The 15,459-nt window shown below is 43.4% G+C and overlaps 1 protein-coding gene across 16 annotated transcripts in view; it reads left to right on the top strand.

Moving 5' to 3' along the window:
- FBRSL1 (fibrosin like 1) overlaps positions 1-15,459 on the top strand; it is a 910,549-nt gene that overhangs the window by 869,599 nt on the left and 25,491 nt on the right. For 9 of the 16 annotated variants that reach the window (XM_054995767.1, XM_054995768.1, XM_054995762.1 and 6 more), the window contains 3 exons: positions 6,014-6,240; positions 9,135-9,185; positions 12,578-12,673. In XM_054995767.1, coding sequence (XP_054851742.1) covers positions 6,014-6,240; positions 9,135-9,185; positions 12,578-12,673 — 374 coding nt within the window. Of the gene's footprint in view, positions 1-5,750; positions 5,912-6,013; positions 6,241-9,134; positions 9,186-12,577; positions 12,674-15,459 lie in introns of all 16 variants that reach the window. The other 7 variants (XM_054995764.1, XM_054995777.1, XM_054995775.1 and 4 more) reach the window with 2 other exon arrangements.

The following is a 15,459-nucleotide window of genomic DNA, read 5'->3' as shown; positions in this document are numbered from 1 at the left end:
CCTTCCCCTCCCCTATAACTTTACCAAAAACTCTGAACTTAAAATCTTCGTTTTTCACAAATCTTGCTTTTTGCATTCGTTTGCTGCTTCATCATCATCATGAGAGAAATCCGCACTGCTCTTTGCAATAAGTGTTAGGATGTAGAACAATCCCTGAAAAATCTCCAGCAGGGGAAAGGAGCACACATTTATCCTGGGAGGCAGTTTCTATACTCTGTACAATGTAAGGAGGAAGGGGAACCTTTGTCTGGGTGGGGATTAAAAGATGAAGCACAGTTGAGTAAGCTACACATGCCAACAACAGGCAATTAGGTCTGCATGTATGCATTAATGTCACGTGCTGTCTTTTTGCCTATTTCTGTATGGACCAGGAACCTTTAACTTTATAGAGTAGGCTTGGGGAGGGGTCCACCAAATACACTGAGCTTTTAGGAACTTTCAGAGTTTGTTTTTTTAAAATTACAGGACACCAGTCTGCCCCAAGAGTCAATTCACCATGTTTTACAACACAAACATTTGAGTTTTTCAGTACATCCTTACACTATATAAACTTCCGCCTCTAACAGTGCAGTCCTAAGCAGAATTCCACCCTTTAAAATCCATTGAAGTCAGTGGCCTTAAAAGGGTGTAACTCTGTTTAGGATTGCGCGGCCCAACACCCCATTTATTGCTTTCCCATTAGCCTACAGCTGTTCCTGTGGCAGCTGAAACATTCTATGGTGCTTTTGTCCACCGGGGCCCCGTTTGATCTGGCATTTGACTCTGTAACTAAACCAGCAGGGATTAAAGCAGACACACATTTACACCAGCCACCCCTCCTTCTGTTTCCTACAAAAGCCTCCCTAACAAGTGCGAAAGGAAAAGATTTCAAACTGTTGAAAGCAGCAGTTGCTTTCCATTTTACCTTTTTTATGCCCTCCCCGCCCTTTTAGGATGGGCCTAAAGAATGGTGTGGAAAGGAAAAAGAAGGTGGCCTCAAAGAAGGGCTTAAAAATTGCGTTCAGCTGAATTTCTGTAGTTCCCAGCTAAGGCACAAAGGGATGCTGTCAAAATATGTCTAACCTTAAGGAAACATGCCGTGGCCTAAAGTTTCCAGAGATTGAAGCTGGAGTGACATAAGACAGCATGCTGGGTGACTCGTTCATTCCACAGTTTCTTCCCATGTGTAAGGCAAACCCCACAGACACACATTCAGGTGGGTGAGGGCTTTTGCAGAGTAGTTTAGTTGGCCTTAGGGCAATACCAGAGGAAACAGCATCTGTCTAAGCGTGTCTTCTTCTGGGATGAAAATACAAAAGCCAGTGTGGTGCAGTGTTTAGAGTGTCGGACAAGGATCTGGGAGGCCCACATTCAAGTCCCCACTTTGCCATGGAAGTTCGCTGGGTGATCTTGGGCCAGTCACGCACTCTCCGCCTAAGTTACCTCACAGGGTTTGTTGTGAGGAAAAATGGAGGAGAGGAGAATGATGTAAGACGCTTTGAGTTCCCGCGGGGGAGAAAGATGTGGTATAAATGAAGTAAATTTTTGAAAATGAATAAAAATAAAATTAAAGCTTGTGCTTAGATACACAGGTGACTTTTGCTATATACCTAATGTCCTCTCAGTGACCAAATATTTCAGACATTATGTTGAACCAGTTACGTCGGTACTGTGGATTGTCACCTGTGTTCATTTCTCACTGGGGTTGTTGCTGTCCTTGGGGTTAGCAACACGAGTGTCACTTCACTTGTGTGAGCGTTACCATCCGTAGCTTAACTGTGTTATGTTTCCTCGGCCAGTTGTATCGCTGAGGGAATAGTAGCCCGAGAAGACAACCATCATGGCTACTTCCACTGAGCCCAGCTAATAAACAGTCTTACAGACGGGGCAAGCAGATGTCAGACATACTAAAGGCAAGGCCCAGATCCTGGGGGTATTTAGGTGTGTGAGACCCTGTGGGTTTGCACTAGTATGACTATCACCCAAGTTTTACATTTTCAGCCTGTTACTTTGCTGGGAGGGAGATGCTTCCAAGATCAGTGGGACATTAGAGAACTCATTCAAGACAGATTGAGCAGGCCTCAGATACTCATGTGGGAGATAATTTCTGTTCCTGCAGGAAGATGCATGAGACAGGAACACATTCAAGCATGCGATTCTCCTCCCCACCCCCCACCCCCGGCCCATGTGTGTATTGGAAGTGATAAAGTCCTTTCAGGGCAGAATCCTCTCTCTGGGCCAGGTCGGAGCTACAAGCGGCTGTAACTGAGTGCAGATCTAGACGCTGCGATCTCTAGGTCAGAGGCTTGAGCTTGATGTACAACAAGTAGGAGGGCACTGCTCTCTTGGCACAGTGGCAAAAAGCCGGGCTCCCAGTGCTTATCCCATGTTTCATCCTATTGGCCATGTGCACGTATTCCACAGGCGCTTGCTAGGCTGGCCATTCCTTCCAAAACAGACCAGATCCCGGAATTCGTTCTACCTGTGCAGTGCACAGGGTAGGGGCATGGCTCATAAGCAGAGCATGTGCTTTGCATATAGATGGCCCCCAAGTTCAATCCCCGGCATCTCCAGACAGCAGGCTAATGGGAAGGATCCTGAGGGATCACTGCCAGTCACAGAAGGCAGTGCTGACCTTGATAGACCAATGGCGTGATTCAGTAGAATCACATGTACAAATCATGTGTACCAATGAGGCAGTTTCCTGTTCAAACCTGACCTTTCTCATGACGGTAGGTAATACTCTTCTCTTTAGCCTTGCCAGTCGTCCATCAACATTACGAAGACAACCGCAACCATAGACGTTGCAGTAAGGATTAAAGCAGGATATACGTGAAGCACTGTGAACTCTCACAAATCAGTGTATACATTAAGTGTCCTATTCCTATCTGCTTAGCACTTCCCTTTCATATAGCGGTCAGATGCCGTACTTCTGTGGAGCTTTAATGCACAGGCAGTGGCGGCCCTCTTCTGTGAAGGATGCTGTTCGCATGCGTGAGGATTGCTGCTGAATGCGTGGATCTTTCCCCATTGTAGCATATAGTGCCCCTGCCGTGCACACATGCCAGCATCTGCTTGTGCGCCAGAGTGGTCCCTTCCTTGTAGCGCAACAAACACATGTCAAGTGAGATAAAAGCTGGCCCCTCCTGGCTGCCATCCTACATTCTTGTTTGGCTCTCTTTTAAGTGCTCTGCTACTGCTGTTGCTGCTTTTGTCCCCCCAGACACTCGGGGTTTTTTTGTTGTTCTCTTCCCTGATAGAGATGAAGCTGCGTGTCATAGTGAAGTCTGGAGTCAGCTGCAGATCCATCCAGGCTGACTTCAAGTCCTTTAAAGAAACCAGATACTGAATCGGGAGCAGCTGCCAACTCCTTTTTTTATCCATTACTCTTCTCCTCCTCCCCGCTGCCTCCCCAGGGAAAACATAAAATGGATTATCTTGATGCTAACAGAAGTATCCAGTTCCTTAAATCAGGCCAGAGATTCCCCCCCCTCCCCTCCTCTCTTCTTTTTTTTTTGTTGGTGGGTGATGATGACGATGATGACAATTGGGGGGGGGGGCAAACCACAAATGACATGAGCAGACTTGTTTGCTTAAATCTGTCTGTCCCAAACAAGTTTAAAGTATGGTGCATGAGAAGAAGAGGAATAGGTCTGGTTTTTAGAACTGCTTCTGCCTTTAGGGTGTTTTTTTAACTTGAGGGCAGTATAAAAATATTGTGACTAAATAGAGCAAAAGTGTTGTATGATTGGGAATGCTAAGCTCTCTTGTTGCCCATTCCCCTCTTTCCCTTTTTTATCTGAGCGACTCGATAACAAGTAAATGTGAGGGCAGAGGTTGCTAAGGGAGAAGTAAGCACTGGACCCAGGGAGAGTTCAGCTCCCTTTACCTGCCAGCTCCGTCCTTCCTTCCTTCCTCTCTCTCACTCTCCACCCCTCCCTTCTTCCCAATTGGATTTGCTCTGACCCCTCTGCTCCATTTGCAATTGAAGCATTACTTAGTTAGTTCTAAACAAATGGCTCTGCTGACATCCTATCTAGTTTGGTTTTCTCTACTGCTGCTGCCTCTGAATTATAACTACTTTTACGGCTTGCCCCGAAGGGAAAAAAAAGATCTAGCCAAGAGCCTTCATACTGAAGAGTCTTTCCCCTCAGTACTCCATCATAACCTACAATTATCTCTATTTGTTATTAGTGTGCTAAATAGTCTTGGAGCGCATGCTCCTTTTTGGGCAACAGCAGCTGCTTCTGGAAGCTTAGGAAACAAGCGCTCATGGATTAGATATTTAATGCAAACCACAAGTGTATTCTAGCTGCCAGATATACCAATCTCTAGATAGTAGTCTGTTAACCCTCATCCGCCCATTTTTTTCCACACACCAGTTTTCTACTCCTCTTCTGCCATCCACACCCTTATATATGTAATCTTTCTAACTGTCTGAATTGTTTGGGGAAGTAATGGGAACTGCAAACTCTCTGAACCATAAAAGATTATTTGTTGTGTCAGGTCCTCTTTACAGGAAAAAAAAACATGCAGGCAAGAAGAATCGTCAATAGCTATTAACCAGAATTGAAGAATGGGATTACTCTGTGCTATGCTGTGACTGCATCCTTAGTCCCCTTCGCTTGTTTTAACTTCTTTCAGAAAGAGAAAGGAGAAGTGAGGTAGCAGCAACAGTTCCTACTAAAGAGAAGAGCCCTCCTAACTTTAAAATTGTTTGGGAAAATAATTTCCCAAGAAAGATCCTCTCCGTCTCCTTTCCAGAGAACCCCCCCTGTCCATCATAAAACAGGAAAACTTTTCCCATTCTTGAAAAAAATTGAATTCTATGACAGTTGTAGCATTGACAGTTACAACCCATTGTCTATGGAGACAATGGGTTGTAAAAGGGTTGGTAAGGAATAAGAGGGAAACAACGGAAAACCATTTGAGTAAATTTTCGTGTAACTTCATTAAATACAGTCCCCTTGATGGGGAAAAACGGGGTATGATTTTCTGGACACACAGCAGGATGTATGAACAGTACAGATGAAGTCACTTGCCTCTCAGTGCTGCTAGTGAGATATAAATATCTCTCCTGTGGATGTACAATCCATGCATCTGATGAAGTAAACATCCCTCTGGAATTATGAGCAGTTTCGTAGAGTCTCTCTACACAAGACATCTTACACAGGGACGCTCAAGTGACTTACTTTCTGTGTGGTCTTATATTCAAGTGTACTCTGTCTCCCTAGCAGGGCATGCACATCCACTGTGGAAGAACAATTGTAAGATCTTTCACTTTAGCATCCCCGTGTAAGATGTCTTGTGTGGAGAGAGACTTAGTGGTTGCACTATTCCATGTACATTTCCAATGGTTTTTAACTTCGCAGCTCTGATTAACATTAAAACAAAATTAATCTACAGGCTGGAAAATGGAAAAAGTTTGATAGTATGTATTTCCATTTGCTTTTTAAAAAACGGGTGTCTTAGCTGCTTCTGGAACCGTGTGTCCCAGTTACTATTGGCACGACATGAATGACAGTGTACTTCTTCCTTATATGCTCTGTGCAGAAGAAATGCCTCTAAATGTACATCATGCATGTTGGTGGGGTTGGAAAGAACGATTCAAAAGCGGTTGGGTTTTGCTAATCCCAAAGTGCCCTTTTTTAAAAAGATCCTTTTGTCACTGTTCTTGGGTTGGGAGGAGGGAGCTGGGAGGGACATCTTGTTGATGACGCCCCCGTATGTTTTCTGCTGTGATGACTCATGGTGTTCTCTCTTGTCTTTAGATACCAGCCTGTTGATATCATTCAACCAACCAATCATGTATTGCCAGCCTCATTCGGGGATTCTGATTGGTACTTTGTCACAGGCATCTCTCTTACCTCCACCAATGAGTCCTCACGTAGAAAACCACCACAGCATGACCTGCAGAAACAGGGAATGCCAGGTGAATATCTTGACTTTTTTCTTCTACGTCTTTGTGAAACTCACGGGCCGTTGTGTCCTTGTGTCTTTTTTTTTTCTCTCCCTTTCTCTCTCCCTCTTCTAGATCACGAGCTGCTAAGGCAAGAGCTGAACAATCGGTTTTTGGTTCAGAGTTCGGACAGGGCCGGTGCTTCTCTTGGCCCAGTGCCGCTGCTGAGGGCGGAGTTCCACCAGCACCAACACACCCACCAGCACCAACACACTCACCAGCATACATTCACTCCTTTTCCATCCAGCTTGCCCCAGATGCCACCCACTGCACCTCCCCTGGTGCGTACCCCTGCCCAAAATGTGAGGATAAGTAGACCGCCAGCGGCCCAAAGCCTGACGGCGCCAACCTGCTTCAAGACAGGCGCTCAGAATTGTTCTGTGTTAGATATCGCTTCCCATTCTCAGGGGACGGTTATTTAAAGTACAAATCCAACAGCATGCTTTTAGACTAATTTTTTTTAACGCAGTGTGAGCTTTTGTAAGTTCCAACCTGCTCCATTCCTTCTCACTGAGCCACATCTCAATGTTAACTCAGCTTTTTGACATGTAATATAAAATGGCCCTTTGTTTTCCTCCTCTTATATGATTTGGACAGCTAACGTAATATGTTTCTGGCTAATAGTTTTAATAGGGAAAAGTCCATTTGACTGCCTTCTCACACACAAAATAGATGCACCGAAATGACCAGGGCAATGGAATTTTCCAGTGCAGAATGTAACATGTCCATATTGTTTCTCACTTGCCTACCTTGTTGCCATAATACTTTGTGCTGCTGTGTTTTAAATGTTTCTGGTCCATCGCCATTCAGTGCAATGCCCCACCCAGTCGTGTTTTTTTGTGAAATCAATATTTGACTGGGTAGTCCAAGAACCGATAGATGTTTATCTGTTTTTTTATCACTGACCATGGTGTAAAGTTTAATGTTTGCTTACAACCCGAGTGAGGGACCTTCTTCAGGCCTGCGGGTAGGTTAATGTTGTTTTTACATAACCCTACTCACCCATGGCAGAAACCTCCACCCACTTGATTTAAAATGTCATAGCATGTCATTGCTTTAGCCAAAGATGACTCATTGGATGGAGTATCGAAAACGTAGCATGGGCCACATCTTGCCAAAAAAGCTATATGTTTTTTCATGCCTCCTTTGTCTTTCAAGATGTATCATGATAATGTATATGCGGTTTACCCCCGTTTGCTGCTGTTATAAAGTGTGTAAATTCTTCAAAGTACTTTTTTGTCCTGAAAGACTATGTTTATTTTTCATAGATCGCATGAAGCTTTTCCTCCTTTCAGAAAAGGGAGAGAAATGCCTTATCCTTTTCTCTTGTAGTCAAAGAACCAACATTCCAAAACAGCATTTTGGGGCAAACTCATGGGAAATGACATTTCTTGCTTTTCGTTCCTGCTGCTGATGGCATGACGAAATTGTTCGTTTCTAATCCGCTTAACCGCAGAACAATGAGAGCAATATCTGCCACCCCACATCCCTACCCAGGTGTTTGAGCACTGTGCAAATACTTTCCTTTTGTCCCCTCCCTTCTTGACCGCTGTTTAAAGCCATCTTGATATCTCTGATCTCAGAAAGCGGCTCTCCCGCCCACCAACACCCTGTTGATGTCAGGCTAAAGAGTAAAAACAGCTTTGCCCTGCCTTTTTTTTGTTATGTTTGAGCTCCCATCTTCTTGGATTTCACTAAATAGGCTTGGGTTACAGGTCCAAAGCAAAACCCAGAAACAAAAACTATATAATACCTGTTCTTAGAACCTACCAAAATAATGCAAAACCAGCTTTTGAGTTTTGAGGAATTCTAACTGGCTGGATTTTTTTTAAGGGGGGAGGAGAAAAAAAATGTTTCAGGGCTTGACCCGAAGGCCTCTTATCTGTATTTTGTGTTAGAACGCCAGGCAGGTTTTGAAAGATTAAATGGTGCTGGTTGCAGAGCTGGGATCAGGTTGCACCTTTGGGTTTCTGGGAAGAAGATATGAGAACATCAGCCTCCAAATAAAAATATAAAGAAGTAGTTGCTGATTAAATGTCTCTCTAACACCAGACGGAACACACAGATCCCTTAAAAAGGCTGAGAGAAGAGGGAAAACGTGGTAGACGAAGGGCTTATTAATCTGAATGCCAGAGCGGGTGGTGTTGAAACTGCCAGCTGCATGTGTTTTAGTAATTTATGGTATTTACACTGGAGGGTACATGACTTCAGTAATAACTGTAATTAACACAATTGCAATTCTGCTCTCCTGTATGGAGGAAGAGCGTACAGCAACAGCTGGCTTGCAGAACGAGTGGCATTTCAAAGGGGTCATTGCTTGCCCTCCCCCAACACATCTCCCCATGCTTAAGGCTGGAATGCAGACCTTCTTCAAAGGCATAGTAAGAATACCTGTGCGACCCAGGTCAGGTACATGGGGGAGTGAAAAGCTGCACAGCGCTCCAAAATGCATTGCAAGCAGTGAGATACCAGACTGAAGAACATGATGCAGATTTGACATTTTACGTGTCTGTAATTTGCAAGCTTGCCTGATTTTTCATTTTCATGCCTTTTTGAATGCCCAGTTGGGCGGGTGGCAGTAAGAGGAGGGCTGACTTAGGCTAAAATACCATTGAAGCCAGAGCAATTCTGTGGGTAGACTGTTGGATGTGGGCCTGGTTGTAAAAACCTGTGGGTTTGGTGATGGGTTTACGGGAAGATGATACAATTACTGAATGGCCTTAAGCAAGTCTCTCAGATGCCTGTTGAAATGGGAATACTGATAACATGCCTTGCAGAATTGTTCAGGACCAAAGTTGCCAAGGCTGTACAAAAACCTTGACTCCCTAGAAATGGTTTGCAAAAGCAAAAGACCAGTGTGCCCCCCCACCCCAAATAGTAGAAAGTTAGATGTTCCTGCTCATAACGCTTATAGATCAGCATCAGATTTTTTGGATTAATTGGGATATTAATCAGAGGAAAAACATGGGTGATGGCGAAATTTTATGCCAGGTGCCCCAACTTGTTGCTTCATCATTGCAAATCTACAGATTTAAGAAGCCAGTGGTGTATGGAAAATATGCAGGTGCTCTTAAAACACACACAACCAGCTCTTTGTATCATGTCTGGTGTAAACATGCTTCATTGTGCTTAAACTACATTACAGATGTGTTAAAAAAGCAAGCTCATTTCTGTCTTGTTTCTCTTTTTCTTACAGTTCGACAAGTACGCTCCCAAACTTGATAATCCCTATTTTCGACATTCCAATGTGAGTGCTTTTGTGGGTTTTTGTTTTAAAGACAAGATCCTTCTATACTTCATCTTGCCAATGTTTTCTTAAAGTGTATTTGATGCTGCAAGTTATTTCTGCCAAGTTTTTTTCTGTCTTTACATTTCCTCCCCCTACCCCCCAGTTTATTTTCCTCCTTGATCTGTCATAGGCTTCTAAAACAGTGCAATCATAAAATTCCTTTCAGAAGTCCCACTTTTTTCAATTTTTCCTTGGTATGTCCAGTTCTTTAGCCAATTTTTGTCGCTGTTTTCTTCCTGAGGTGGTAAGCACACATCAGGGCTGTACCATTTCAGTCTGCAGGTGAGTGAATGTTCCCCTGTACAAAAAAACTCAAAACATAACAATACCCTGCACATAGAAATCAAGCGTATCAGGAGAGAGGCTAGCCCTTTTCTTTTGCCATATTGGGTTTTTTTTTTGCATACAGGGAATTTTTTTTGTATGGACTCATGCCGCCCCTTGTGGTCTGCAGTAGGTGCAGTCCTGACACCAGTCTCCCACCTCTTTTTTACCACTTAAGTGAGCACAAGATTATTCCATCATTTCTGTGCATCTTTTTTTTCCAGTTTAGAAACCAAAATGCAACGCAGTAGTCCACTGGGGAACTGTCCAATTCTAAATAGAACGACTCTGTTTTGTACCATGATTAAAAAATTGTCTGTTCAATAATGAAGACCAAATTGATAGCAGTCAGTGATGCATTTCTAACATCTGCAGAACTTTGCTAGCTTATTTGTAGCTTTTGCCAAATGATGATCTAGGAACTCTCTTGGAGAATTGCTATTCCTTATATTGTATCTGTATGCTTTTACTGTCAATTTATATTCGTATTTCCTTATTTATTTGTTGGCCATAGCTCACTTTATTTCAAGAATGTTGTTGCAAATGAGTTGCTATGTTCTGCCCTTTTTTCCAAATAAGCATCACATTTTTCACCAGTTTTTCTCTCCACCTGTTTCTTGTTTCCTCTGAATGTTTGTTCAGTATGCATCTCTCACAAAACTGTTGAACAAGCATGGACCACAGACAGGGACATGAGTGAAATCTTAGTGGCCCCTTCTCCTATGACATCCACATATTCATAATGGCTTTGATCTAGTGATGTATAGACCTAGCAGAGTTTCTCTTGTCCCCGATCTTGTGCAACACCTAGCACGTCCCTTCATATGTATTATAGTGCCCAAAAATTGGTTATACAAGATCTTGGCAAGCAGAAATGTATAGGGAAACAATAAAATTAACTTAACACAAATATCTATTGCTGTCCTTTTTGTGCATTTCTGCTTGTATAGGGATATTTGCATAAGCCCAAAGGCATTTTAGGCATACTCTCTTCTCAACCAACTTGTGAACCTTTTCCTCTTGTAGCAACCACATCTGTTCAGTTCTGTTCTGCCATATGAAGATAAGTCAGTTTTGTGGTCTATATGTCACTGTAGAGTCTTCTACATTTTATTTGTCTATATGTCACTGTAGAGTTTTTGCGTTTTATTTACATTCTTCTGCTCTCAGTGTAGGAAACTAGCTTATAGATCTAAATGACCTTACGGTATAAACAGAAAAGAATGATGTAAGCTGCCTTAGGGAGAAAGGCAGAGTATCAATGATTTTTTTTATGAATTAAATAATTAATTTTTTAAAATTATAAACTAAAGCTATATTCTTCAAACACAACCGCATTGATAAGAAGCCATGAACGCTTTTCCGGAAGTACAAAACATTTAATAGGAATTGATATAAACAGCTGGTGCTGTGTTGGTATCGGAAGTTACAATTTGCAGAATCAATAAAGGCATGCCTTCAGGGTTTTTGTTGTTTTAAGGGGAGCCAATTTATCATTGTAGGAATACAGATGCTTTGGAGTGAACAGGACCCTTCAGCCTATTTTCTTCCTAAAAGACACTGCCAAATTCAAGCTAGTCAGCATCGTCCTTGTGTTGAATGCCTGACGGTGCACTTATCACCTTTCATTCTTCTGCAGTCCCTTTTATCAGCTGCTGCATCAGAAGCAGCGTTCTGGGACCACAGACTGTGGAAAATTAAAAGCGTGCGCTGATAATAGTGGACTTCATGGCTGGCAACTGTGATAATTACCTTGTAACTGGAAGGCAGATAAAGATTAGAGATGCCAAGCAAGCTGCTTTCACACTTGCTAAAGTGACATGTTTTGCAGAAGGACTGTAATAGCGGCATTTGAGAATTATAACAGAGGCTAATTTTCCCCTCTTGTGAAGTGAAGCCATTCCATTCATGTCAAAAGAGCATCCAATGTGGCATGCTTCTAGAGATCTGCAGCAAAGGGATCTCCTTTTGTAGGAAAACACACATAAAATCTCTTACAGGAGGACTTGGGTGATGTTTAAGACAAGCCAAGCAACACTGAAGCTTGTGACTGTTGCTGCTATATTTTGGATGCGTAGGCAGGGCTGTGTGTTTGTAGCATGCCCCACAGAATTCAGCATCCTGGGAATCTTCACTTTCCTTTGAAAAATCATGCTTCTAGCTCTGAAGGCTGTGAAGATCAGCTTTTTAAAAGTGGGACATCCCTAAACCGGAAGGGACTAAGCAGGCCTTCCAGAGATCACCAGTTTGAGACTTTTGGGAACTGCTTAGCTCCTTGTTTAGCCCTTTATCCAACATTGTTTAAATGTTTTTCCCAGTTTAGCATCTGCTAGGCTGTTCCAATCATAATGCCACCAGCTGGACTCTGCTGTGCCGGACAGGTTATGCAGGGTTGTCTTGTGATGCTGTTGCAGTTGGAAGGGTCCTAACATCAGACTAATGCAACAATCGTTGTGGCTCCATCTTTAAATACCTGTGGCGGGCGTCATGATTCCAAGGAAGGATTTTGTAGTCAGTCAGCACTAACGTTTGAAAGCGTATTCACATTATGCATATCACATTCAGTTTGGTGCTGTTTGTGAAATGGATAGATTGCTCTTTAAAATTACACCTTTATTGGCAACAGAATATACTTTTCAGAGTTTGCAAATACAGAAGACCTGCTAATTCCTCAAAAGTACTGCGTCTCCTTTTGGGATGGGATGCTGAGCCACTGGTCCAAACATTTGTGAATTTAATCCAAGAAAGAACACAGCAATGGATTATTCTTGACATTCTGAAATGACTTCCCAGATTTTTAAGGGGAACGTCTGGTTTTTAAAAAATTAGCTATTAAATATACGATGAGACGCAGGCAAGCTTCCAAGTCTTGTTCTTAATTTTCACAGGAAAAAGTCTTGAAATTTAATTTGAGAAGGCTGCCGTTTCTTCTTTTAATTAAAAGTTTGTACGGTCGGGATGAACTTTGCTTGCACATTTATTATTTATCTGTAATTTAAGCATTTTCCCTCCTTTTTCTCCCCTAGTTCTTTCCAAGCTACCCTCCAGCCATGCCCGGAATGCCACCGATGCTCCCGCATTCAGGTCCCTTTGGGTCTCTTCAGGGAGCATTTCAGCCGAAGGTACAGTTTTATTATGGTGACCATTCACTGCAGGCTTAATTTTTGTTCTTTTTCAGAAACAGAATGATTAGAACGTATCACCGGTACATGTAACAGAGCTGCTAAGAGAGCTGTAGTCCAGCACATCCCTGGCTCAGAACTCGGTTCTGCTATGAATTGAACAGGTGGCCTTTGGCAAGACACTTTCTCTCAGACCTGGTCTAGACAATGGTGGTTATGGGTTTTCCGGGCTGTATTGCCGTGGTCTTGGCATCGTAGTTCCTGACGTTTCGCCAGCAGCTGTGGCTGGCATCTCTGTCTTTTGGTGCTACACCTCTGAAGATGCCAGCCACAGCAGCTGGCGAAACGTCAGGAACTACAATGCCAAGACCACGGCAATACAGCCCGGAAAACCCACAACAGCCATCGTTCTCCGGCCGTGAAAGCCTCCAACAAGACATCTGGTCTAGACAGTTGGCAGAACAGCGTAGAAGAACACTGAGGTGGTAGAATGGGCTGTGCCGCTTCAGATTGCAGGGGGAGAGAGTTTTTTAAAATGCTCTCCGTATACAATCTCTGAACATAATTCTTTTTAAAAGAACATTGGGGGGAAAAGTGATCACCTAGAACTTTGGCATGCTGTGCCAGTTTTCTACTTACAGGAAACCATAAATGTAGGAGAATATTGGATAATGTAATCCCTCACCTGCAGTCTGAAGTAATCCAGTCCAGTCTGTCTCCTCATCCTGCACTACACAGTTTGGTGAAGTGATTAAGAGCGGCAGGACTCTAATCTGGAGAGCCGGGTTTGATTCCTCACTCCTCTGCTTGAAGCCAGCTGGGTGACCTTGGGTCAGTCACTTAAGAGCGGCAGGACTCTAATCTGGAGAACCGGGTTTGATTCCTCACTCCTCTGCTTGAAGCCAGCTGGGTGAACTTGGATCATTCACAGCTCTCTCAGAGCTCTCTCAGCCCCACCCACCTCACAGGGTGGTTGTTGTTGTGGGGATAATAACATACCTGGTAAACCACTCTGAGTGGGCATTGAGTTGTCCTGAAGGGCAGTATATACATCAGATCTTATCATCATCACATGTAGACCAGGCCTCGGTTCACTCTGCAAAATGGGTATAATAATACTCACCTAGCTTAGAGGTTCATTGTAAGGATGTCGCATGTGAAATCCTTTAAACACTGACAGTGCTGTAGAAGCGCCAAGTATTAAGTATAACCATCTTAAGCAAATTGAGCCTCTTTTTCCTTCCTTGTGATTGTCAGTGCCTCTTGAAGGGCCTAATTACTTTTTACTGAGGGAATATGAGGCTGCCATCAACTCGTGACTCCAGTAGTAATGACTAGTAAAAAAGTCTCATTCCAGGACATGGCATTTTCTCTACCCCCTAAGTGCAGCAGCCAATGAATGTGAATGATGGTGGTGAAAACACTGAATAGAATGAAATGGTGCACCTTTTTTGGATCAGACATTAAGCTGGGATGTGAGTTGGTGGCAGCAATGCACTCTTTGCTACTATCTCGGTAACAGAACAGTGTTTATAATAAAATTGTTCTATGCATGCATTTTAGTAAGCAGCGATTGTCAATGCGTTCCGAGCGTGGACAAGGGACAGAGTGGTCAGATATATGCATGCGGTGGAAGTGGACAGGTCTACAAAGCCCATGGTCTATAAAGTGCCCTCCAATTAACAGCTGCAGTGAAACTGACCAGCAGAAACTGCACCATCTGTGAAATCGATCAGCTAAGCCACAGCCTCTGTTCGCAATTAGCTCTTTTCCTATCCTTCTGTAACATCCTATAGGAAAGCCAAAATAATGAAGGCAGCTATAACTATCTTGTGAAATTGAGGGCTTGAAGAGGTTGGATAAAGGTGGCTGTTCCTTCGAATGCAATGCAGGGCATTCAAATAAGGTTATATATGTGATGACCTCTCTCTCTCTCTCTCTCTCTCTCTTTCTCTCTACTCAGCAAATCTCATGCAGATTAACAATTTTTTGCTAACGGTAGCAGTTGATAATAAAAATTACCTACTGCAATGATACTCTGTGGTTTGGAAGCCACATTTGGCTCTCTGATGTGCCACTTGCAGCTGTTCTGAGCTCTGTTCTCCAAGATGGCACCCACCCCATTTTCCAGGAATGTGGGCATGGCTATTGCCCGGTGGGGCTTGTGGTTGACAGGCGGTTCTCACTCAGCACAGAGAGCAGTTCTAACCACCCTGTCTCTCGCAACACTAAAGTCCAGCTTGAAGGGCACTTTTTAATATAGAGAAGCATTTATGCCTTAACATTCAGCCTAATAAAGACTTCCGGAGACCTTGGAAGTTTGCGCGCTGCTATGTGTAGTAATTCTGGCTTGCAAGTCCTTCCCCTTGCTCCAGCTATCCAAGGGCTGGCAGAGGCAAGCCTACGTGCTCAAACGGTATTTGGTCATTTAAAAGGTTATAGTTACACATTTAATATTATTACTTACATCATATTGTATGTGTCTTTAGCGAGGTGTTGCACAGGGCGTACAGTGATCGTGTGCCTTTTTGGTTTGATGCTCATTGCAAATGCCGTGGAGTGAACAGCACAGATCCACAGAATGTCACTTGAGTGGAAAATGGATTATGGAAGTTCAGCCGTGCTGCTAACACTCCGCTTTTGATCCTGGTGCTATACTTTGCTACGCCGTAGAAAGAGGGTATAGGGTGAGGACCCTGGACTCCCTGGATTTGCACAAAGGGGGCACTTAGCTCTCTTCCTGTGGAGCAAGGAATTGGGCTTGCATGGGCATTACCCATGAAGGG

The sequence above is a fragment of the Eublepharis macularius genome, chromosome 13 (assembly GCF_028583425.1).
Source record: "Eublepharis macularius isolate TG4126 chromosome 13, MPM_Emac_v1.0, whole genome shotgun sequence".
NCBI classification, from domain to species: Eukaryota; Metazoa; Chordata; class Lepidosauria; order Squamata; family Eublepharidae; genus Eublepharis; species Eublepharis macularius.
The sequence above is the reverse complement of the archived record's forward strand: the minus strand, read 5'-3'. Positions and strand labels throughout refer to the sequence as shown.